This window comes from Eublepharis macularius, chromosome 1, assembly GCF_028583425.1.
Source record: "Eublepharis macularius isolate TG4126 chromosome 1, MPM_Emac_v1.0, whole genome shotgun sequence".
NCBI lineage: Eukaryota > Metazoa > Chordata > Lepidosauria > Squamata > Eublepharidae > Eublepharis > Eublepharis macularius.
This window is the reverse complement of record NC_072790.1, coordinates 30,252,395-30,277,959: the sequence shown is the minus strand read 5'-3', so window position 1 is coordinate 30,277,959 and position 25,565 is coordinate 30,252,395. Positions and strand designations below refer to the sequence as shown.

The following is a 25,565-nucleotide window of genomic DNA, read 5'->3' as shown; positions in this document are numbered from 1 at the left end:
CAGGCCAATCAAGGGGAAAGGGAGTCGAGGGGCATCAACTGCGACCAGAAAATCCCTGAGACATTAGTAAGCTGTCCAGATCAACCCGTCTCCTGGGGCAGACCATCCTAACGGCCACCCAACCTTGTAAGTGGTTCTGAGCATCTGTATATCTAAATCACAAACCTTAATTTTATTAGCATGCACAGAGTGTAGGTGAAAAGATTTGTTTCTGCCCAAAAGCTCGTGGCAGAGATCCAACGTGCACTTGTCTCTTTCTGAGAAAGCCACCACGTATCCTCGATTTGCCTTCATGCCATTCCATGTCTTCAAACTTTCCATTAACCAAACCCCAATTTACCTCTAAATCCTGGTACACCTTGATCTCCTTGATGGCCTTGCTGTCCTGGGAATCCTGGTGGACCGGCATCTCCAGGGAGGCCTGGCTGTGCTCCTAGGATATCTCCTGTAATTCCTTTTGCCCCTGGAGCACCGGGCAAGCCTGGTAAACCGGGACTGCCCAGAAAGCCTTTTTCCCCAGGTAATCCTGGTAGACCTGGATTTCCTCTGGGCCCAGGAAATCCTAACCAGAATAGAAAGACAATCCTCAGCAGAAGAAGATATTTTTACTACATTGAATTATGATTGATTATACTGATCTTTAATAAAAAAAGGAATTATGAAAACATTGTGAAAGGCTAAGATCATCATTAGAGCTGTGCAAACTGTATTTCCTAATCTAGGTTAATTGCATTTAGTGGTTGCCTTTGGCATGGATCATGCCCTGTTAGAATCATAGAAGAATCACAGGGTTGGAAGGGACCTCTAGGGTCATCTAGTCCAACCCCCTGCACAATGCAGGAAATTCACAAATACCTCCCCACCCCCCCGCACACACATGCCCAGTGACCCTTACTCCATGCCCAAAAGATGGCAAAACACCATCAGGATCCCTGGCCAAAGTGGCCTGGGGAAAATTGCTACCTAGACCCAAGGTGGCGATTGGCCTTACCCTAGGCATGTAAGAAGGGGCTGCGAGAACTAAGCACTGATGTAATTCTTCCTGCCTTCCTTCTCATGATCTGAGCATTGTTGTAAGAAATCATTGTTGTAAGAAATCAAGCGGGTGTAATTTAGGAAAGAATATGAGATTGATTTACAGAGGGACTCTTGGTATATGTGTTCCAGAACCATTTCATAAGAATATAAGAAAAGCCCTGCTGGATTAATCCATTAAATCCAACATCCCATTTCACACATACTGGGAAATCCTATGAGGAAGGTTTAGGGGGAGGAGATTAGGAGTCTTTCAAGTATAAATCTCAATGAAGGGGAAAAGGGAGGATTGAAGTAGACAGGTTAAGTGTGAATCCCATGTGAATTCCCTGAAATTCACTTCACGCCTTGACTCCTCCCCTCAGTAAGATTTCCCAGAATGATTTCCCCTCATAATAGCTACCTGACGAAGTGGACTGTGACTCAAGACAGCTTCTTCTGGAAAAAAAACTGTTATTCTTTGAGGTGCCACTGGACTTTTATTTTGCAAAGACAGACTAACAAAGGCGACCCCCTTGCTACTTTGTCAAAAACCTTTTGGAAGTCCATGTACAAAATATCTGCTGGTTGACCCTTTCTTGAAGAACTCCAACAGGTTGAGGAGGCTGAACTTCTCTTTGCAGAAGCCATGCTGATTTTTTTTCAGCAAGCTTTGTTCCTCTGTGTGCTTAACAATTCCATCATCTATAACAATTTCTACTAATTTACCTGGAACAGACGTTAATTGGCCATGGAAAGAAAACCCTTACCCACCCAGGACTCTGCACAAACATCAGTTATTGGATCAAATCCAAATATCCATATCTTCCATGTTAACTGTATATCTCTTTAGGCACATTTTAAAAAAAACAGAGTACAATCGTCAATGCTATACATAAGTAAAACAAAGAAACCCTTCATTTGTCTATATGTGAAACTATGGCCGTTTCCACATGTCTTACCTGCCTGTGGAACATCACGCGAAAGACCCGGAAGACAGCATCTTCATGCATGAAATCGCGCCAGGTAGACGCTGTTATCTGGGAGTTTTGCGCGAAATCGCACAAAACTCCCAGATAACAGCGTCTGCCTGGCACGATTTCTCGTGAGAAGACGCTGTCTTCCGGGTCTTTTGCGCGATATTCCACAGGCAGGTAAGACATGTGGAAACGGCCTATGTCCTGAATTTTGCAATACCTGGTTGCCCTGCTAAGCCTTCCGGGCCCTGATCTCCTGAAGGGCCGCTCACCCCCTTGTGGCCATGCAGACCAAAGTCTCCTGGAAACCCTTTGACTCCAATTGCACCTGCAGTTTTGAAGATAAGGTACGAAAGTCACATGCAAATAAAAATCAGATGAACATATACGTGACAACACATAAGCACCTGGCTCCTCCATGTTTGGGCATCAGGATACTAAAGGCCTCTTCTCCTAGGATGAGTTATTGGAGAATCCCCCATCCTGCCACTCCACCATCAGAGGCAATGTAGCAACCTGGCTCCTCCCCGCTTGGCCCTCGGGACACTAAAGACGTCATTTCCTGGGAGGAGGGGCTAAAACATTACACTAAGAAATGGAGACTAATACTGGGAAAGGAGAGAGGGGAGATGGTGATAATGTAAGGCTGTAATGTTTAGGTGGGCTTTTTTTCTGACGTGGCTTTAACGATGTGTTAAGTTGCATATCCCATTCCTCTAGGGTTGCCAGCCTCCAGGTAGTGGCTGGAGATCTCCCGGAATTACATCTGGTCTCCAGGCCACAGAGATCAGTTCACCTGGAGAAAATGGCTACTTTGGGGGGTGGACCGTATGAAATTATGCCTTTCGCTCCCCAAACACCACTTTCTCCAGGTTTCTCCAGGTTTCACCCCCTAGATCTCCAGGAATTTCCCAACTTGGAGCTGGCAACCCTACATTCCTCCATACTGCATTTTTTAAACATGTTTTTGTGTATGTGGCAGTACCTATGGGAGAGAAATTCATAGGTTTGACAAAAAATGGTATATGTGTAAAACAAAACTGCTTGCAGTTTGGGGGAATGTGACCGCTTTGTAATAGGATCGCTGGTTTGTCTGGTTCTGGACAATAAACAAGTTAAGAACTGTGATTGTGCTATAAGAAATGCACATACTCCCTAAATGACTGTATCTCCCTAAATGACAGCCAGATGCTTTAGAAATTTGGTTTGAATGTTAATTCTAAGGGTACATAAAACAAATACAGTGTAGTTTATTTTGTGGCAGATACTGCATACAAAGAATTATCCTGGGTTTAGAGTTATAGCATTATTATAAAACATGGGCAATATGAATTTACTTTAAACTCAACCTTTGTTACCCCAGTGCTGGTCTACATAGCTTAATATTTGTAGTTATGGAACATTTTAATAACACATGAATTTTATTTATTTTTAGATATTTGTAATAACAACAACAACTGCACTTATATACCGCTCTTCTAGACAGATTAGTGCCTCACCCAGAGTGGTGAACAAGTTAGTGTTATTATTATCTCCACAATACAGCAGGGGAGCTGGGGCTGAGAGGAGTGGCTTACCCAAGGCCACCTACTGAGCTCATGGCAGTAGTGGGATTTGAACCAGTAGAGTGCTGATTCGCAGCCCAACCGCTTAACCATTGTGCTACAGCAGGTTCACGAAGCAGTTGACAACATGGCTTGAAAACCATAAGACAATATAGTAACTAAACCAATCAACAACTAAGTGAACTTAGGGAGAAAAAATTAGAATACAGAAAGGAAGCTTCAACAACCATCATTCAGCTATGAGGATACCACTGAACAATTTAGCCAGCATCTCCATTCTCAGGGCAAATCTAGATGTGTTGCTGTCCCCAGGTTCAGCTCTGGGACACACCTCCATTTTGTAGTACTGGGAAAGCCATTTAAGACAGTCTTTTTTAAAAAAAATTAATGCATCACATATTATTACATTTCAATACAGTCGCAGTTCTCCTATGATACATCTTTTACCCCTTTTGTAACCCTCCCCAACCCCGCAAGGTGGCCATCCTATAACTACAAATTAAATTTTTAGCCACGAGCACATTTTTTCCAATTTTCCAAATATAGTTGTATTGGCTTCTCCATTATATACCCATTGAAAATATACAGACCATTTATCTTTTATCTCCTCCATTTTTCCATCCCATGCCTTATCTTTTTTTAGACATTCCAACATATCCGATTGAATATATTCATACAAGTAATCATTCCATCTTTCTAAGGTCCATTTTAACTTCTCCTTCCAACCGTATGCAATCACTGCATGTGCAGCTAGTAACATTGCTTTGAAAATATCCTGGTTTTGTTTCTCAATTCTAATGTTTCCCAATACACCCATGAATAATAGATCTACATCTATATTAAGGTTGACCTTACATACCAATGCTATTTTTCCCCGTACCTTTTCCCAAAAATCTATGACCTTTGGACACTCCCAGCCATTTAAGACAGTCATGGGGGCCCAGTTCTGGTTGGGACCAACAGGGTTTGGACAGAGGAGGGACTCCGACCTCCCCCACATTTTTTCTCCAACTCAATGTGGTGCTGGAGGGGAGCATCTACTAATACACATGTCCCAGAGTTGTTTGGGGTTGGAAAAACAGCACAGAGTGAGGAAAGATCCCTTCCTCCGCCTATGCTGCAGCGGCCCCTTCCAGAATTAGCCCCCCCCCCCTGCAGTGCTCTTAAATGGCTTTTCCGACACTACAAAATGGACCCAGGAACAGCATCACACCTAGCTGTGCCTGCATTGATTAACAAACAAATCCAACATGAAGGGAGAATTTTACCTCTTGGTCCTGGTAATCCTGGACTTCCTGGAGACCCTTTTGGGGCTGTAGGGCAACCGGTACCTACAGAGACAAACAACATAGACTGAATGGTTCTGGTCCATGAAAGAGAATCCACTGCTCAGCAAAAACACTTGTCATAAAGCATAAGGACATATGGACAAGCATGCCCTGAAGCCCAGCATGAGAAAGAGAAGGGAAGGGAACAATTCCTCTTCTAACATTTAAAGTGACGATATTCTTTAAAGCAGAATAGACGCCAGCCCTTCTATGTATCTTTATTGAGCCTCCTCAATAAGAAAAAAAGAAGTTGCAGAATTCTCTTCACTAGATTTCGTTGCATAGTAGTACTAGTTCATTTTATTAAGCCAAATCTTGGTTTGTGAAATTGGAGCCCAATTAGATATGCAAAATACACTTCCTCAACCCAGCAATTTAGAAGCCCTAATATCTTTTTGTCCCACCTCTCATTCATTTAAAAAGGAACTTAATACATTCATTTTACCTGACCGTGGTGGCTCAGTCTTGTTTCCAGGCAAAAAGACTTGCACTGTTTGTCCACAATCTCAAAGGAAGTTAAAAGGAGAGGAGAAAAAATTACGTTTAAAGAATTTATATCCTACCTCTCAGCGACAAGCTTCTAAGAAAATCATGTAAGTCATATTATATAAATAATCAAATTTATGAAACAATAAAACATACAAATCAGAAAAACTAATGAATGTACAGCATGTATTAAATAATATCAGCATATGATATGAAAAAATCAACAAATTCAACCAAAACTTAGATAATTATAGAAGTTTCAACTTAGAACCTAGCAGGGCTTTTTTTCTGGGAAAAGAGGTGGTGGAACTCAGTGGGTTGCCCTTGGAGAAAATAGTCACATGGCTGGTGGCCCTGCCCCCTGATCTCCAGACAGAGGGGAGTTTAGATTGCCCTCCACACCACAGCAATCTAAACTCCCCTTTGTTTGGAGGTCAGGGGGTGGGGCCACCAGCCATGTGACCATTTTCAAGAGTTTCCGGAACTCCGTTCCACTGTGTTCCAGCTGAAAAAAAGCCCTGGAACCTAGAGATATGAAGGCCAAGTTCCAAGTGTACAGTTAGGGGACCAAGATCCCTGGTTGAGGAACCATCGTAGAATATATATATTAGGTGACCATCCATCTAACCTCTGATTGGGGCACCAAAAGAAGAGGGTCCCCTCTTTAGAACACTTGGTCCTATGCGAGCCAGCAATTCTTCAGCTATTCTGGACCCAAACTGTTTTCATTATAATAAACAAAACAAGAGAATCCAGACTTCTCCAATCATGGCCAGATTTCAAACTCTTCAGGGAGCCTTTGGTGGTTCTTTAAAATTAACAAGGCTTTTCCAGCAAATTTTATCTGAAGGCTGTGATATTATGCATCATACTCCTCCAACAAATGGCTTCTAATTATGTGCTCAATTGAACGTGATCCCCCCAAACTATCTCTAGCAATGGGGAAATCTGCTCAACTTAAAAATGTAAGCAGTGCTCCTGTAAATTGGTCATGCCCAGAATTGTTGGGGCAAATTCACAGCTGGAGAGCTGCCGGTCTGGGGGTGTCTGGAGGAAGCAATGTTCCAAAGGGCTGATGCTATGTTCATCTCCATGCAATGCAGTTCTCTTGTGCTGAAATGGGGAAGCCACGCTTTGATTTTTAATCAACTGGAGGTACTCAAGACTACACAGGCAGAAAGAAAGAAAGAAAGAAAGAAAGAAAGAAAGAAAGAAAGAAAGAAAGAAAGAAAGAAAGAAAGAAAGAAAGAAAGAAAGAAAGAAAGCACCCGTACGTCCACCCACCCACCCACCCACCCATCCGGGGAAAGTTTCAAAATGGTCTGCCCTTAACAGAGTAGGCAAGGTTGAGACAATCGAGCGTATCATGCTTCATTGCTTCTTTTTATCAGGATGCTCGTGTGAAGATCCTACAACCTTTGCTTAGGAGATATTCTAAATACCCTGCTTGGAAATCACTAAGAAGTTTTTATCTAATGCAATTCTTCAGTTTTCATTGGCTTGCGCCTGATTTTTTGCTGTAGTTTATAGAATTCACAAAGAACGATTACAGAAGCTATTGGATACATGAATGGGAGTTCCCCACCGCCTTTTTTATTTCCTATTCTTGAGTCTTGTTTTTAAACTTGTAATATTTTTATACTCATGTCTGTAAATTCACTATTGTTTTTCTTTGGTATAATTTGTTAAATCGATATGTGCTGGTTATGAACCATAATAACAATTAATGAATTGGAAAGAAAGAAAGAAAGAAAGAAAGAAAGAAAGAAAGAAAGAAAGAAAGAAAGAAAGAAAGAAAGAAAAAGAAAGAAAACGAACGAACGAACGAACGAACGAACGAACGAACGAACGAAAGAATCCATCTGGGGAAAGTTTCAAAGTGAGTGCTGGAAATACAGGAGAGGAACAAACAGTCGTGATGTCATACGTGATGTCATATGGAATGCCATCCATTCATGAGGCCAACGAATGGCCTCATTCTAAAACGATCCCTTTCCTCACAGCAGAACATAAGAGCTGGCTAACTTCACAACCATGAATGCCCAACAACCTTAGGAAACTCTTTTGTGGAGGATCACTGAGTCACGGCAGCATCTGCGTGGAGTGTGGCATACTGCTAAGCCAAGATTGGAGCCTTCCTCCAAAAGAAGGTTTGGAAATCTTTTCAGTTTGAGGAGGGCTCCTTAGACTCTGGACTGACCAAACAGGAAGAGAAGTGTCCTCAAAGTGATGTATAAGCTGCAATGAGTTTGTAGATCAAACCCAGAGACTGTTACCAGAAGGCAACAGAGAACCCAGGAGCCTTAAGTACAAGGTTCTCTCAACCATCCATTGATGTTTCGGGTAGGGTGGAGAATAGCTGTCCCATTCTGTACTCTCTGAACACTCCACAAGAGCATTCTGTGCCCAAATGGCTTTACAGCAGTTTTGCTTGTGATTCAACAGCTGTTACTGTAGGAATGTTTGCACATACCTATTTCTGCAGGAGCCCCAGGAGGACCTGGAGGGCCTTGAAAACCAGGACTTCCAAACGCACCAACGTCACCTGCAGGACCTGGATATCCTTTGGGGCCGGGCAAGCTCACCCCAGGCAGACCCACTTCACCTGGAAAGCCCTTAGGGCCGTGCGGTCCTGGCTCTCCAGGGTCCCCTACGGCACCTCTTACACCATCACCCTGCAAGAGACAGTAAATACAAACCGTCCTGCTTACATAAAGCTCATCTATCTATTTGTCCTTTAGAGCTGTCTTGAACTCAGAACCAAGGTGAATCTGTGGCCATCAGCCACAGGCAGCAGACAGAAGGCCTGTCATTCACTGAATCAGTCCAATGGAAGGCAAGCGCTTTGTCTTTCTGGAAATCTGGCCAACTCCAGGGGGCTGCCAGCCTGTCGCCTTTGCATTGCTCTTTGGGGTGTCCCAGCCAATGGGTTCAAAAGGCTCCATGTTCTCAAAATCGGTTGTCTTCCTGCTTATTCTTCCAGAAGGAGCCATTTGTTTTGTTATTGTGTCCACTGACTCTAACAAAAGAGGAAACTGTGTGTAGGGGAGATTAAAGGGAAAGGGAAAGGCAGACCCCTGTGCAAGCACCGAGTCATTACTGACCCATGGGGGGACGTCACATCATGACATTTTCTTGGCAGACTTTTTACGGGGTGGTTTGCCATTGCCTTCCCCAGTCATCTACGCTTTACCCCCAGGAAACTGGGTACTCATTTTACTGACCTCGGAAGGATGGAAGGCTGAGGACCAAACTACAAGTGACGAATGACACTTGAACAGCAAGTGGATCGAGTGGAGAGCAAGTGAACAGGGAGGAATACACTTGCCGTTCAAGTGTCATTCGTCACTTGTAGTTTGGCCCTGAGTCAACCTTGAGCCGGCTACTTGTACTTCCACCAGGATCGAACTCAGGTTGTGAACAGAGCTTGGGCTGCTGTACTGCAGCTTACCACTCTGCACCACGGGGCTCTTACTGTAGGAGAGATTATTGGGTTAGCCCTGAGGTGGAGGACAGATTTCTTCAGGCACCCATACCTGAGCTTTGAACACAGCAGCAAATGCCCCTAACGTGCCTAGCAGTGGAATCTCAGTGTAGGGACTTCATTCAGTACTCAGAGCCATTATCCTCTCCAAGCATCACCAGGATGAACCACGATTGCCAGTGGGAGGATGGTGGTGGAGAATAAAGTCTCAAAATATGCAGAAAGAACTCTGATTTCTAGTGATGCCCCCCAAACTTACAATCCTTTGGCTCAAAATACATGTGTGCCTATCAGCTCATGATGCTAACGTATACTACAGGTTAAAAAAAGATCATGAAAACCCCCAAACAAGCTAGCAATGTCAAATGAGAGTCTGCACGTGCTGTTCACTTAAATCCGGGCACCAGGTGGGTACCCAAGAGAGTAAAGCAAATGCTCCCTAAGAGGGACAGAAAAAAGAGTGTGGGGGTGGTCCAGGATCAGAGCAAAACTGCTGTCACATTTTTGCTTTTGTGCAGATGTAACGGAGAAAAGGTGGAGGGAGTGAGGGGGGTGGCAAGAGCAGCAAGCACAGTGGGAGTCCCCCCATAGGAAAACTTCCACGGTTACTTACACGAAGCCCAGGAAGTCCTGGTAAACCATCTTCCCCATCTCTGCCTGGTAAACCATCTTCTCCTTTCACTCCAGGAGCCCCAGGGATTCCCTGGTCTCCCTTTATACCTGGGGGAAAATGCCTTCTGTGAGATACAAACCACGTGGTGCTACAAAGTATGCAGCATTCAAAGGAAAACTGATTGCTGACCTCTTTGTGTTACATATCGGGCATCCCCTTTTGGGCCTCGTGGTCCAGGTAGTCCGGGCAGTCCAGCTAATCCCTGTTTGTGTTAAGAGAAACAAGTTAACTGTAGTCGACCTAGGAACAGATGCGACATCGAAAGAGGAAGCTCCTTTCTGTTTCTGTACAGGGATTGGTGTGATGAACTTGTGCCCATGACGTACGAAATTAATGTTCAAAGGCAACGGAGAATAATAATCTTTCCAAGAAAGTCAGAACTGTGTTCTTTGCTTTATTCGTTCCTTGGGCACTTAATTTTTTAAATGAGAGAAAAGGAAAAAAATCCAGGAATGAATATCTATTTTGTTAAATGCAGTCATTCAATGTTCAAGAATTTTGTTACTCTTTATATGTGTGATGCCTCCTTATATATGTTTCAATATGGAAAATGTGAAAGTATCACAAAAATCATACTTTTTCACCGGAAAATCCAGGGACACCATGAGGGCCTTGATTGCCGGTTTCTCCCTTTCTCCCAGGTTGTCCCCCTGGGCCTGGAAAACCTGGGGGTCCTGGTTCCCCGGCAGGGCCCCTTCTTCCTTCATCACCTCCACAAATACAATCCCCTGCCTCACCTGTAGGGAAAAATACATGTCCCATCTTTTTCTGAGAGATAAAAAACATATACACAAGCAGGGCTTTTTTTCAGCTGGAACGTGGTGGAATGGAGTTCCAGAACCTCTTGAAAATGGTCACATGGCTGGTGGCTCCGCCCCCTGATCTCCAGAATGAGGGGAGTTGAGATTGCCTTCATTGGCAATCTAAAGATTGGCAATCTAAACTTCCCTCTGTCTGGAGATCAGGGGGCGGGGCCACCAGCCATGTGACCATTTTCTCCGAGGGCAACCCACTGAGTTCCACCACCTCTTTTCCCAGAAAAAAAGCCCTGTACACAAGCATATGTGAACTGAAAAGGAGCAAACACTGTGGCTTCCTTAATGTTACATCCGATGGACCAGAAAGGGGGCCTGAGTTCAACCTGCCGTTTGCATGCTGAGGCTGTGCCCTAAAGAGCATCCTTTGGACTCAATCACACATTGAACTCACAAACACACACAGAGAGACCTGGGCAGGGAAAAGCTGCAACAGGAAAGGAAAAAACAGCCATCATGCTCTGCTCCCAATAGCTCCCTTTTGAGACTGTTTTGCAGAAGAGGGTTTTTGTTCATTTTATTCATTTTCCATTCATATACTTGTCGTCTCTTGGAACTGAGAGCCAAGCTACAAGTGACGCCTTACCCAGATTGGACACTTGTCAGCTTCCCTCAAGTTTTGATGGGAAATGTAGGCATCCTGGTCTTGCAGCTGTAATGGAGAGCCAAGGTGTAAAACCAGGACGCCTACATTTCCCATCAAAACTTGAGGTAAGCTGACAAGTGTCCAACCTGGGTAAGGCGTCACTTGTAGCTTGGCTCTGTGTGCTTCAGTTTCCCCCATTTTTCTCTCTGATATAATGTTGAATTTGTTCCTGTACATCCTCTAGGAAATTAGATGCAATATGCAGAAGGAAAAGTTGAGATCAGTTGGCGTGACAGGTTCTGGGATATCATGAACTAGCTCATTTTAGATTTGCTTTAAAAATGATGTAGCTGATGTAATTAAGAAGCCGTCGAGGTTATCGAAAGTTTAGAAGCTAAATTGTACAAATCCTACCCTCATGGAAGAATGAAAACAATTTTTAAAAAACACTGTGAAGGAAGAAGCATGGAGAAATAGCTGGGAAAGAGGGACAGCAAAAGACCTGTGTTGTAGAAAAATTTGGCGGCATACGTTTTTTGGTAAGAAGGGCCGATTCCAGACGGCCCTCCCCATGCCGAAACGTCGCGCGTTGTCGCGCGAAAAACGCGAAATTTCGCGTTTTCCACGAGACGTTTCGGCATGGGGAGGGCCGTCTGGAATCGGCCAAGGTCTGAAAGCAGGAAGAAAAGGTAATGGGCAGGTAGGATTTGACTCTGATCAGGCTTCTTGCTCGCAAGACAATTTGCAGTAGACGAGTTAAAATGCAGCTTACCTTTCAAGCCTTTTTGTCCACGTGGCCCTGGGAATCCTTGCCTGCCCCCAGGGCCAGGAAATCCAGGAAGCCCCTTCAGCCCAACAGAATACTCTGTAGAAATGGAAAACTAGAATATTAGAGGTAGCTCATGACTGGCCTTTCCAATGTCTCAATGGAAAAAACCAGTTTATCATACCAACATCAATCCATCCTCATTGCACTTTCCTATTGGATTTTGGGAAGGTGAGAGGAAGAGTAATGGCAGTGGAGGACTCTCTCTTTCCCATCTAGGGAAGCTGAACTGAAGCATGAAAGAAAGATAAATGAGATGAGGGTTGTACAACTTCACTGGGTCTTGTTTTGTCTCGATGAACAAACACTGGAGCATAACTTAATATTTGCTTTATAATTGTAGAGACACTTCAAAAACAAAAGAGCCTCTGCTACCCAGCGCCAGAGGTCCAAAGAAGAACTCTGTCCCCCAAGGTGTTCCATCTTCAGCAAACATGGGCCGTTTCCACACTACTCACCTTCATCCGGAACGCTGTGGAACATTGCAAAAAAAATGCAGAAGATAGCGTCTTCTCATGCAAGTTTTGCGCGACATCGCACAAAATTCACGTGCGAAGATGCTATCTTCCGCATTTCTTTCACAACGTTCCACAGTGTTCCGGATGAAGGTGAGTAGTGTGGAAACGGCCATGTTCTCGTTTGCTGCTGGGACAACAACACGTGATGTGGGAGACCCATAATGGTATCTCTTGATGTTTTCATTTATTACTTTAAAGCAGCTGGGGTAGCGAGGGAGGTCTCCAGTGCAGTGGCACTGGAGGACTGTTTTTTAACCCTTTCTCTTGTGATGGCCTTCCTGATTCAAACACCACCTCAAAATTGCCATTAGCCCCCCCCCCCCCCAAATGCGAGCGATTCAATTGTGCTTTTCCCAATTCATGTGTGGTTTGTCCCTCCGTATCTTCTCAACTGACAATTCCTGTTTTCTAAATCCCTCATCTCCTAAAAACTGCTCTATTCTCCATCCTATGCAGGAAACGTTCACCATTAAGCATTTTTAACCTTCCTTTGTCAAAAGCTCCAATTTCCATCTAGACAAAACCACAGAGAGAAAGCACAGAGTATCACCCCCTCACAAAGAAAATCTGGTCCCCAAGACCGTTTGAAACGATCTCTTTTTGGAAAGAAAAGAGAATAAACGTATGCACTCCTTCTGCAATTTTCATTCAGGTTGTCAATTACAGTCAGAGCTTGCCCTTTTGCTTAAAGCCCTTGTCCCATTCCCAGGTACACATTTCTTCACACAACGATAACAGATCCTTCAGGTTCCCAGCTGCCTTTTTTAAAAGTGTTAAATAGTGGGTTCAGACATGAGGTAATTCAACAGCTCTTTATTTAGCAGGAACACAACACACTCACAGACTGAACAGAAGCCCTCAATATATATACAGCAGCTCCACCCCAAGAATAACTGATAGCCAATGAGAACACATAGTTTACAATACCATCATTTGCATAAACTATATACAATGTATGAAGTAGGCAGGCCACTGATTGGTCTTTATTATTGAGGACCGATTGGCTGCTGCCTTGAAAAAGTAACCAGTGATATTGCAGGGATTATGGACCAATGAGAACTGCAGGCATTGGGAGCCTTGACTGAACCTTAAGCTCAACACAGTATAGTGCATTACAATCAATACAGTAAATACCTTAGAGGCCTTGCTCGGCCAACTCAGCCCAGTACACAACACCCCTCTCCCCTTAGTTTGGAACACCCTGTTGTTCGCAGATAGGCTGGGGAAGGTGAGCCAGAAAACATTAGAGGCCCTGAGCCCAATACATAACAAGAAACATTTTAAAAAAATTATTTATAAGATGCAATATACAAACATATTGTTACAATTTCCAAGTTTTCCTAACATAACCAATTTACACTTAAAAATAAACTATTTACATCAATTCTGTTCTTATTGTCTTCATTGTCTATTTTTTTATTTACTATAATACTTAAAAGTAAAAGTAACACAGAATTATATTATTTCCTTATATATATTCAAATAGTATTGTAAAGCTAGCTTAAATTATAGGTCTTTATTTTAATTAATCTTATAAGCTTAGAATTGTTTGAAATGATCTTGTAAGGGGTTGGGTATTGTTGATTGTAATCAGGGCTTTTTTCCTGGGAAAAGAGGTGGTGGAACTCAGTGGGTTGCCCTCAGAGAAAATGGTCACATGGCTGGTGGCCCCGTCTCCTGATCTCCAGACAGAGGGGAGTTTAGATTGCCCTCTGCGGAGCGGTGCGGAGGGCAATCTAAACTCCCCTCATTCTGGAGATCGGGGGCGGGGCCACCAGCCATGTGACCATTTTCAAGAGGTTCCGGAACTCTGTTCCACCATGTTCCCACTGAAAAAAAACCCTGATTGTAATAAACTCAAAGAAGGGGAACCATTTTTCCAGAAATTCTGTTGCATTGGGAAAGTATTCTGTTGGGTATATTTTATCATTGATCTTTTCTAATCTTTTCTCCCAGATTTTTACGAGCCAGTTTGCTATTGTCGGTGGGTGATGTGATTTCCAATTAGCTGCAATTACACTTTTAGCTGCAGCTAGTAGGTTGTTTATGAGGTCACGTCTGATTTGAGGAACTGATACATCGTTCCACTGGTCAAGAAATAATGTTTCTGGTTTAAGGGGTATTTTATATCCTGTTATGTCTTGAATTTGGCTTATCACTTCTTTCCAAACTTTTTCTGTGTGTTGGCATCTCCACCAACAGTGCCAGCTGCCTTTTCACTGCTTCCCAGGATGGAATTCAGGGTGGCACTGAACGGACATGCTCAGCCAATTCTGTTACGATCATCTCAGGATCTTATTTAATCTTTTATTTGTGTTAGGTTAAAAGAAATGTTTAGTAAAATGAATGTCAGGTTTTTAAAATTTTCTTTCAATCAAAAATTTTTCATTTTGTGTTTGTAGCACTTTTTGTTCTTGAAGGAGAGCTTCTCCCTGTATGTTCCTATGTGGCGGCATCTCCACTGTACCCATCAAGGTTAATTTGCTGTACCCTCATTGTCTAAGATGCAGTCCGCTATTGCCCAAGCTCAGGTTTTTTCCAGTGGCTTCCCTGTGGTTGTGGAACAGCCTCCCAATGCTGCAAGAGGTCAGAGGGAATCCATCCTCCTGGCTTTCTCGTAAGGCAGCAAGACAGAGTTATTCCTCAGAGATTTTGGAGCAGCCTAAAGGGGAGTAAGCCTTGACCTTAGCCCAGGTGAGCCTGATCTCATCAGATCTCAGTGTCAGGATCTCATTGGCAGAGTTCTTCACCTGAACAATGTGGTGTCTTTCTTATACATCATGTCTAGAATTTGCTATGTTAAACTGTATAGCCGTCTAGTTTATTCCTTTCCATGTTTTGAGTACTGAACAACAGTTACGCCATGTTAATGTATTAGTTGTTAGCCTCTCCTTCCTTCCAGGCATTGCCGGACAGCTCCTTCTGTGGGAGAGAATGCAAGTTTATCTTATGTCTGCAGCTCCGACCTTGAGGTTCCCGCTTCCTCGTCTCCGCACTCTCAGCGCTGGGAACTCTGAGGGGGGAGGATGGGAACCCAAGGGTTGAAATGTAATTGCTTTCATCAGGTACCTCATTCCTAGCAAAGTCTATGGTCGGCCAGAACGGTCTAAGTTCTGGAATGTGGACCCAGGGCCTGTATGCTGTTTTCTAATAAACCTTTTGAAATCAAGAGACTCTGTCGTCTTGCAGAAGGGAAGAAGGCAGTAGCTAGCCGACTGGAATGCCACAGTCTGACACTCAGAAGCTAAGCAGGGTCAGCCTTGGTTAGTAATTGGATGGGAGACCTTCAACAAAGACCAGGGTTGCCGAGCCAGACAATAGCAAACCACCTTTGTTAGTCTCTTGCCATGAAAACCCTGCCAGGGGTTGCCACAAGTCAGTTAGGACTTGAGGGCACTCTCCATGCCAAAGGGGAGTAAAGGGGTGGGGTATAGCCTGCCACTTGGGAAAGAAGTATCTTTGTTTTGGTGTTTAATTTTATTTTTTATTTTATGTTTATTTTATGTTTGATGTTTTAATGCTTGCCTATATCTAATTGTTTTTATATTTTATATGGTTGTAACCCGCCATGGGTCCTGAGTTCCTTGGGAGAAAGGCAGGTGTATTAATGCTTTAAACATTTAATCACCCCTCCTCTTTGCAGGTGAATTGCTATTCAGAAAACCTCCAGAGTCATTAAGAAACATTAACATTGTTTTGTCAAAGGCCCTGCTTCAGAAGGATTGACAAAAACACAGGAAAGGCCCATCTACTGTAACTGGACTGTAATCTCATAGCAATACTATCCTTACTCCCAGGGCTTTTTTTCAGTGGGAACATGGTGGAACGGAGTTCTGGCACCTCTTGAAAATGGTCACATGGCCAGTGGCCCCGCCCCCTAATCTCTAGACAGAGGGAAGTTTAGATTGCCCTCCGCTGGTGCAGAGGGCAATCTAAACTCCTCTCTGTCTGGAGATCAGGGGGCGGGGCCACTGGCCATGTGACCATTTTCACGGAGGGCAATTTAAATTTTAAAAAACTCCCCCCTTGTTCCAGCTGGCCCAAAGTGGAGTAATTGTGCGGTCCTGAGTTCCACCACCTCTTTTCCCAGAAAAAAAAGCCGTACTTACTCTACGGCAAGAAAAAACTAAGGGAAGTTTCCAGAAGTTGTTCCCCATATTGGTACTATCTAGAAGGGACTGTCTAGAAGACAGATGTTCCTGTTTTGTCTCCAAGACATCTTTTATGCTGGTTTCTTTGATGAACTTCTCTAGTTAATAACCTATGAACATTAGGGTTGCCAGAAGGCTCCAAGAAAAATGACCGTGGCTTAATGAGATGTTATTTACCAGGTGATGTGGTTTACCTCTCTGCCATGAAAAGCTTCAGCTGCCCATTTCAAGACATTAAATCTCTTTTAAGAGGACATTTTTCTCCCTCCAGGCCTGTTGGCAACCTTAAAAAATACAGAGCTTCCATAGCAACAAGGGAGGAGGCATGTCTATTAGCCCAACGGAATAACCACCTGTAATCTCCATTTGTTTATCTCTGCTTTCTACACAGACAGTTCTGTCATAAATACTGAGCTATACCATTAAGATAAGTGCCTATTCAAGTTTCCAGGTCAATGGAGTGGCAAAATTGACTAAAGCAGATCACGACTTGTGGTCTAATAGATTTCTCTCCTAAAGACGACGTTTTAAAAAACAGAAGGAAAAGCTCTTAAGTGACAGAGCAAGTGAGAGAGGGTGAGAGGCCTGTGCCATTTGTATTTCGGATCCTTTCTAAAGGGTTAGATCCAGGGTTGGATTTACACACAAACTAACAGAGTAATTACATGATACGCCTGACTTGTGTCAACTAGGTTACGGGCCAGCAACCAGACGCTCTGTCAGATGTACACGGGAGGAACTCACTTTAAAAAGCACTTGTTTGCTGGACTCTGTGACGGAGCACAGCAATCACTGAGAAGGACCTTCCAGTTTCTCTCTCACTTACAAAAAGGGTGTCGGCAGCAGAGGGGCTGTTTGCCCCTCTTCTCTGCCTCTACGTGTCCTAGGAAGGACATGTGGAACCAGAGAAATGGGATGAAACCCGCCCCCCTTTTGGACGGTGAAAACCAGGTGAGAGGGGAACCAGAAGCTCCTACTCCCCCCACCCCAGCAGTGGTCCCTTGCAGCCCCAAGCAAATGCGCAACACTTAAGGCGAGTTCCTCCAATGTATGCTTGACTCCCAGTCTGGTAGCTCACATATGTCAGGCATATTGTGTAGTTTGGCCCTAAGTTAGTTATGCTTGAGGGCGTTTTTTGGTCATGCTGTGGTGCTTATTAATAGCTTAGGGTCTCAGCATGTCTTAATCCACCTCTGGTTATCGAAGTATGAATATAGATATTTGGCACGCACTCATCACCTTGTAGTCTGAAAACAGTCCTGGAAACCTTTAAAAACAGTACAGAAAGCTACTCTTGATAACAACAGGATGGCGTGTATTATGAACCACAGGTATTGTCCAGTAGGCGGATGCGGCACCTGTCCCCTGAACCAGCAAACTAGCTACTCTGGATTCTTCCCAGGTACTGCTTGAATCACTATATCACATCTATTAGCAATGTGTGTGACTGCACTATGATACTTGCAAAGGAGTAGCCGTGTTAGTCTGCTGTAGCCAGGGCTTTTTTTCTGGGAAAAGAGGTGGTGGAACTCAGTGGGTTGCCCTCAGAGAAAATGGTCACGTGGCTGGTGGCCCCGCCCCCTGATCTCCAGACAGAGGGGAGTTGAGATTGCCTGGAGCAGCGTAGAGGACAATCTAAACTCCCCTCTGTCTGGAGATCAGGGGGCGGGGCCACCAGCCACGTGACCATTTTCAAGAAGTTCCGGAACTCCGTTCCACCGCGTTCCATCTGAAAAAAAGCCCTGGCTGTAGCAAAATAAAAGTCCAGTGGCCCCAGGATTAACTTTTGTGGATCACCCACTCCTTCAGATCTGAAAGCAACTATCACCTGCACACAGCCTCTTCCTCTACCTTTCTTGACTTGAGGAACCATTGCACCAGACAAAACTTTCTGTTTTTAACAATAAATCTATCCATGAATAGTGCGTGTCATAAGACTGAGGACTGTGAACATTTGCAGTGCGTATCTGGAATCTAGCTAATACCTCACCTTCAAATGCAAACTCGGAGTGACTGTACACAAGTTTGTTCAGGTTCACACACACACACACACTCAATCTTGCAGATGCTTATTATTAGGTAAAACGTGGCGCCTGTGACTGCACGCTGTGCTTATCAGTCCCATCTACATCTCCGTCCTGACAGAACATGGAAAGTGGCTCACAGCTTTTCAAACACTCTTGTTGATCTCTCTCAACAACAATCTGACGGCATGTGGACAAACAACCGTCAGCACAATTTTAACTCGGGCAAAGCAATTGAAAGAAGAAAAAAAACATTAACAAGAGATGAACTAAGGCTAAGACTTTCAGCAAAGGCCTCTTTTTCATAGGATCACAGGGCTGGAAGGGATCTCCAGGGTCATCTAGTCCAACCCCCTGCACAATGCAGGAAATTCACAACTACCTCTCCCTACACACACACCCAGTGACCCTGTGCCATGCCCAGAAGATGGCAAAACACCGTCAGGATCCCTAGCCAAACTGGCCTGGGGAAAATTGCTACCTGACCCCAAGGGAGCAATCGGCATTACTCTGGGCATGCAAGAAGGGGCCACGAGAACTAAGCACTGATGTAACCTTTCCTGCACTGACATAATCCATCCTGCCCTTCCTCTTGTGATCTGCCCAGGTTCAATGATAAGAAGGTTTCAAATTCCTGTTGGACTGTCCAACTGTTCCAAAACACCTAACCAAGGGAAACTTGATAGAACAGTCTTTTAAAAGTACAACCCATCATAATGGCAGAAAGCTGCCACCACATCCATGTGGATTTCTTCTCTCTCTCTTGCTCCAGGTATTTAAAGCCTGGCTGTGGCCAGAGACACGAGCTCTTGGGCACAAGACAGAGGGGAAGAATCTAAGGGCTCTTGGCTCTTAGGCTGTAGCCTGCCTCGGCCTTGATGAACTAACCCAGTAAACACCTTAGGATGTGCTGTGTACTTTTTGTTCTGTCTTTATATTATGTTCCCCAAATTTGTTAAAATTATATTGTATTTTTATAGGTTGCTTTGTATCCCTTCCAGGAAAAACGTGGGATAAAAATATACTAAACAATTTTATTTCTTTAAAGTTCAGTTGGTTTCGTTTCCAAAAACGGTCATCCAAAAATGCTTTAGCCACTTACCTGAACTAGCAGGAGGGCCAGGTGAGCCAGGAAAACCAGGTAGTCCAGGCTGACCATCTAACCCTGGGTGACCTGGTTCTGTAGCTGGGAACCCTGTATCACCAGGAAAACCTTTGGGCCCCATTTCTCCAGGCAAACCTCTTCCTACAGAGCTATCTGAAATGGAGAAAATAGTCGTTGGTGATTTTTAGTTATATGGATGGAAAAGTTGTTGATAACTGCTACATATAAACATACAGGCCTTTCTGATCATACTAATAATAACAATGACATTTTTCTTCTGGACACTTTATCAAAATGGGACTTCATTTAATTGTCTAGAGTAGGTTAAGAAGGAGGCAGAGGCAAGTGACTGGAACAGGATCAAAGTTGAGGAACCCTAGGAACATTTCTCCAACATGTAGGGGTTATAGGGTCGCTTGAAAATATTACATTGCTGCTAGAATGACACTGAGAGCCAAGCTACAAGTGACGCCGTACACAGGTTGGACACTTGTCAGCTTCCCTCAAGTTTTGATGGGAAATGTAGGCGTCCTAGTTTTACAGCTTGGCTCTCCATTACAGCTGCAAGACCAGGATGCCTACATTTCCCATCAAAACTTGAGGGAAGCTGACAAGTGTCCAACCTGTATACAGCGTCACTTGTAGCTTGGCTATCAGAGGGCATTTTCAGAAGAGTTCAGGGAAGTATGGTCTTAAACAGCAGCCTGAATAGCCCTGACTAGTCCAAGCCCATTAGAACTTGGTAGCTAAGCAGGGTTTGGTGTTGATTACTAATTAAATGGGAGACCACCAAGGTGTCTTGTATGTCTCTGCCCAGCCATCCATGCCAATTTTGATTCTACTGCTCAGTGCTGGATGCTGGATGCTTGATGCCAGTATTTGTAAACAGAGGCTTGATGTACTTGGATTTGCTTTTTGTTAGTGTTATAACTGTTTCTCAAGCTTACAGGTGGCTATCTACTGGACTCTACTGTTATGACCTTGGGCTTCCTCTCAGACTATGATATGTCTTTCTCCTTGGCAACGAAGCGTGATAGCACAAATATGTAAAATGTTCTCACAGAGAAGAAGCGGGGAAACTTTGTTGATAACTGGGTGGGGGAGGAGAAGAGTGAACGAGAAAAAAACTGTTTCTTTCTCGCGTCGTCATTCTGGTCACTCTCTAGTCGAGCTGCTTAGATGTTTATGTTACTCCTAAGTGGACCTATGGAACTGTATATTGAAATGAACTGATTTCTGAATAAAATCCATTTCACTAAGTACTGGTGTCTTACTGCAAATGGGCCAGAGATCTGTCTGCAGTATCCTGTCATCCATAGCCTGACATTAGGAAGTCCAGGGTCACTACACAGAGGAAAGCAATGGCAAACCACCTCTGCTTACCTCGCACCTTGAGAAAAGGAGTTTGCATAAGTTAGTTGCATCTTGATGGCACTTTATTATTACTATTATGGTCTTAAACACTGAAAATAATTGCTAACCTCAACTTGCATTGACTAGACCTCAGCAGAAACGCTGTCTGCATCAAGTCTAACGATCACAGAAACATAGTGTTTGGAAGGGACATCCTTCTAAGTCCACTGAAGTCAATGGACTCAGACAAAAGTCCACATCTGTGACTAATAAGCAATTTCTCCTGCCAATTCTCCTTACCAATCCTGACCCTAGCCTTCAGGAATGTGCCAGACTCTATAAGAGGATGTGCCAAAGAGTTCTATTGGGCCCCTGTAGTTCTGAACAATGGAAAGGAGGACCTCATCTATGGATTCTGGGACCTTCTGAAGAAGCATCACAAGCACCACTGAAAGCCATGCGGCCTCCTGCCCTCACCAGCAAAACCATCAAGGACCTCACCTGGAAATAGCAGCCTGATGATGGAGGGGGCGCGCGCTATCTCTTCCACTCTTCAGAGGGGTGGGGCCAGACGGGAGCTATCTGCGGTTGATCAGGGCCTAGCACTCACTGGGCTAAGTTGTCAGGCCTAGGTTTGTCCTGCAGCCCCTGCTCTACCAATCCTGCTACCCGCTCCTCTGACCAATCACTGTGGTCCTTGATCCTGAATGATGTTTGCCTCCTGAGAATTCCATGTTGCCCCATGGACCCTCTCAGCCCCTGGCCAGAACACAGTATCACCAAACCATTTTGTTGTTTCCTGGTTGATATCTGAATAATGAAGGAAAACATGAAATTACCCGGGGATGGTCCTGGCTGACCAGGAATGCCAGGACTGCCTTGTTCACCTCTGTCTCCCGTAGGACCAGGAAAACCCGGAGATCCCAGCTCACCTCTTGCGCCTGAAAGCATCCCCAAGAGTACAAGTTAAACTTTTGAGCTGAGTATCACACATGCTTTACTCCAGAGGAGGCACACAGAATCTCAAGCTGGAACGATCCAGACCAGTAAACTGATAAATATCCCAAGAGTCCCCAACATTTTTGAGTCTCTGGACACCTTTGGAATTCTGACACAGGCACACCCACAAAATGGCTGCCACAGGAGGTGGAGCCAACCATAAAATGTCAGGAAGTGAGGTCACGCATTACTCTAGTAACTCTTTAACATTCCAAGCAGAAGCTCTTTTAAACAGGTCGCCTTTTAAAATGAACATATTGTTTAAAAGTATTTTCTGGCATACACACAACTTACTTCCAGACACTCAGTGGAGACCCTAGTGCTATGGTGGCAACTTTAAAAAACTCTGCATAGTCAACCAGGTCTCCAGTGGCCAATCAGAAGCCCTTTCTAAAAACACTTGGCAGGCACCAGGAATGTTGGGGATTCCTGACTGAGAGCATTGCCCTGCATCAGTTGATTATAAATTTGAAATACAGGTATTCAGTGTAGCAGGTGACAAACTCAAGTTGAATTGTCTTCAGCTTCTCACAAGGCATAATTGGGCAGAGAATATAAGAAAAGTTTTTAAAAATACTGTAAATTACAATAGAAGAGGCATGCAAACTTTACACTGTCATCTTCTCCATATGGGCTTTGCACTCCCCACATTCAGCCTTAAACTGTTTTTCACATTTCTGCACAGTATTCCACCCCAATTGTATCCCGGGCTTTGTCCAACTTTTGTGGGTTCACGTTGGCTGTGCTTTTCTCTTCAATGTGATTTCATGTTGGCTTTGACTACAGTGCATGTTTTGATTTGCCTTTCTTCAACCTGACCAACAGATGCCAACTGGTCTTTTTGCCCACCTCTCTCCCCTCTTTCCTCTCCTCCCTCTCTTATCTTATTTAAGAAAAAAAATTAAAAATATTTTCCATTGGGCTTGCAAGGTCACTAAACTTGAAGAACTCCATTGCCTTTCTACAGCTTACGTTTTATTTTGGCTTGAACTAATGGCAATTCTTGCACAGGCACAATTACCAGAGAGTTGTCACAAGGCTGTCACTCAGCCAATTAGCTGTTAGGTTGATGGAAAAGGGGTTGCCAGCTCTGGGTTGGGAATTTCCTGGAGATTTGGGGGGTGGAGCTAGAGAGTGTACGGTTCAGGGAGGGGAGGAGCCTTGGTGGTGTATAATGCCATAGAATTTACCCTCCAAAGTAGCCATTTTCTCCAGACAAATTAATTTCTGTTGCCTGGAGATCAGTCATAATTCCGGGAGATCTCCAGCCACCACCTGGAGGCTGGCAACCCTAACCATCCAATGAGCACACAGTATGTAAATAGGTGGCATCTTTGAAAGTTGTTGACTTGCAGAACAGAAGATGAAGATCTGCTACATCATGCATAGAGAAACACCATTTCCTTTCCTGTACTGTGGATATAGTTGTTCAAAACAAGCCAGTAGGAGTTCGTGGGGTGCCTTGGTGACACTAGGGAGACATTGGATCTGCTAGCTATATGGGGCAACGAGAAGGTACAGGAGATGCACTTGGCCTCACTCCGAAACACAGACATTTTTGAAAACATAGCACAACAGCTGTCTGCTCTTGGTCATAAGTGTTCGGTCAAGAATGTAGAACAAAAACAAAATCTATGTGCCCAGAGCACAAATATGTGGCGGCACACAATAAGCAATTCCCTGGCAACCTGCCCCTTCTACCGAGAACCGCACAGCATTCATAGGGGTTATGTCAGTTATGTTTATTGTATCGCCATTTTTGCATGTTAATTAAAAAAAATAGGGGTTATGTCAGTGTGAAGCCTTAGAAGCTCATGAGATGCTTGTCTTTCAAGGCACCAGATTCAGTCAAAAGAATACCAGCTGTAGTAACGGTGAGATGTGAGGAACTGTTTTTCCATGATCCCAAATTCATCACCATTAATCCAGCATTCACCTGGTGCTCCACACCTGCGATTGGAGTATATTTGTGTTCACTGTGTTCCGTTATTTACAAATCTGAGCCAATCGGAGGCAGATGACGTTTTCCTGAACAGCCACATTTCCCTTTGTTTTCCCTTACAGCAAATTGTGTAAACATTCCTTGTACCATTGACATCATTCCCAGAGAGCAGGATCCAGATGAGATTACGAACATGGATTGAGTTGATACATTAGGTTTGTTACCTTAATGAGGATATCCTTTTTCTTTCTCAATTTATTTTCCTTTTGCTTGTATGAACCTTTCAAACTTCCCTTAAAACAATGGGTGGTTTTATGTTTTATCCCTCTGTTCTTTCGCTGCTGTGGGAGTCACCATGGCCGTTTCTACACGGCTTACCTCTGCCCGTAACAACCCGGTAGATTGCGCAAAAAACGCGGAAGATCGCGTTTTTTCGCAAATCTCGCGCGAGAAAATGCGATCTTCCGTGGTTTTTGCGCGATCTACCGGGTTGTTATGGGCAGAGGTAAGCTGTGTGGAAATGGCCCATGTTAACGTTAATTCATTTCTCCTTAAACTGTTTGCTGTTGATATTTCCTTTGGAAATGTCTTCCTTTTCATTTTCCCCACTTGAAACAGCACATATCATGTAAGCAGATCTCAAGTGCATCAAAAGTACCCCCGCAATGGAAAACAAACCACCATCATTTTTATTGTGGTGATTCTTAAGCATGTGCAAGTTGAGATTTGTAACTTTGAGGCAGTGACCCGAGGAAAGAAGAAAATAGGTAGTCTGAAGGACTTTTTCAATGGCTTTGTCCTAATAGTGATTGCTGTGCACACGCAGTCCAAGAAACCACAGCAAAGCAGTGACAGAAAATACTTAGTAAATAGTTAATGTAATTTTGGATTTTTAAATGGCTACTGTATCGAGCAGGTGCTTAGGATTACAGGTTTCTCTTTTTTTGGTTTTTCCTTGAAGATGACAATTCTCTTATATGCGCACACAGAGAATTGCCATCTCTGCACACTAACTGGAAAATATTTTAGCAGGTTAGAAAACGGGAGTTTCCAGACTGATGGGTTTACATTTGTTTTATTCCTGAGCATGTACACACAGAGAATCACCATCTTGTCATTCTGAAAGGGAAACTTAATTTGTCAAGAAGTGATTTTAAAAACGGCTGTTGCTGTCCAGAACAGGAACTTAAGGATTGATGGTTTTTCTTTTTTCTGTAAAAGGATGATTCCTGTGCACACAGAGAATCACTATTTCAGCAAGTGCCCCCCAAAACACCCGGTAAACAGAAAGGCTGCTAATGTATAGAAAGTGTGCTTTAGGATCAACGGGTTTGTCTTTTTCAGTTTTTTTCCCCTTGAAGATAGCAATTCTCACATAAGCACTCATAGAATTGCCATTTTTGTACATCGCCTTAAACACTAATATTGGGTTACAGAAAGTTTTTTAAAACGGCTCCATTAGTGAATGGGCGCTTCGGGATCAACAGGTTTCCTTTGCGTACGAGAGGGTTCTCGTACATGCTCAAAGAGACAATCACCATTTTGAAATGAAAACCAAAAACAAATCAACTCATTTTGTGTTACCCAGTTGTACCCATTTAGAACAATGCCACTGTCAACATTTTATTGACTCAATCCTATGGAAATACAACTTTTATTTAATTTTTTTCTTGGACTTCCATGGAGCAATAATTTTTTATGTGGGGATACTATTATCTA

At 43.8% G+C, this 25,565-nt stretch overlaps 1 protein-coding gene across 1 annotated transcript in view; it reads right to left on the bottom strand.

The window, feature by feature from the left end:
* Window positions 1-25,565, bottom strand: part of COL4A2 (collagen type IV alpha 2 chain) — a 177,164-nt gene that overhangs the window by 40,183 nt on the left and 111,416 nt on the right. Inside the window, exons 19-29 of the mRNA XM_054970131.1 lie at window positions 21,745-21,846; window positions 19,550-19,705; window positions 11,701-11,793; window positions 10,104-10,264; window positions 9,657-9,729; window positions 9,468-9,574; window positions 7,844-8,045; window positions 5,330-5,389; window positions 4,825-4,887; window positions 2,212-2,319; window positions 341-562 (exon numbers count right to left, since the gene is read on the bottom strand). Coding sequence (XP_054826106.1) covers window positions 341-562; window positions 2,212-2,319; window positions 4,825-4,887; window positions 5,330-5,389; window positions 7,844-8,045; window positions 9,468-9,574; window positions 9,657-9,729; window positions 10,104-10,264; window positions 11,701-11,793; window positions 19,550-19,705; window positions 21,745-21,846 — 1,347 coding nt within the window. The remainder of the gene's footprint in view (window positions 1-340; window positions 563-2,211; window positions 2,320-4,824; window positions 4,888-5,329; window positions 5,390-7,843; window positions 8,046-9,467; window positions 9,575-9,656; window positions 9,730-10,103; window positions 10,265-11,700; window positions 11,794-19,549; window positions 19,706-21,744; window positions 21,847-25,565) is intronic.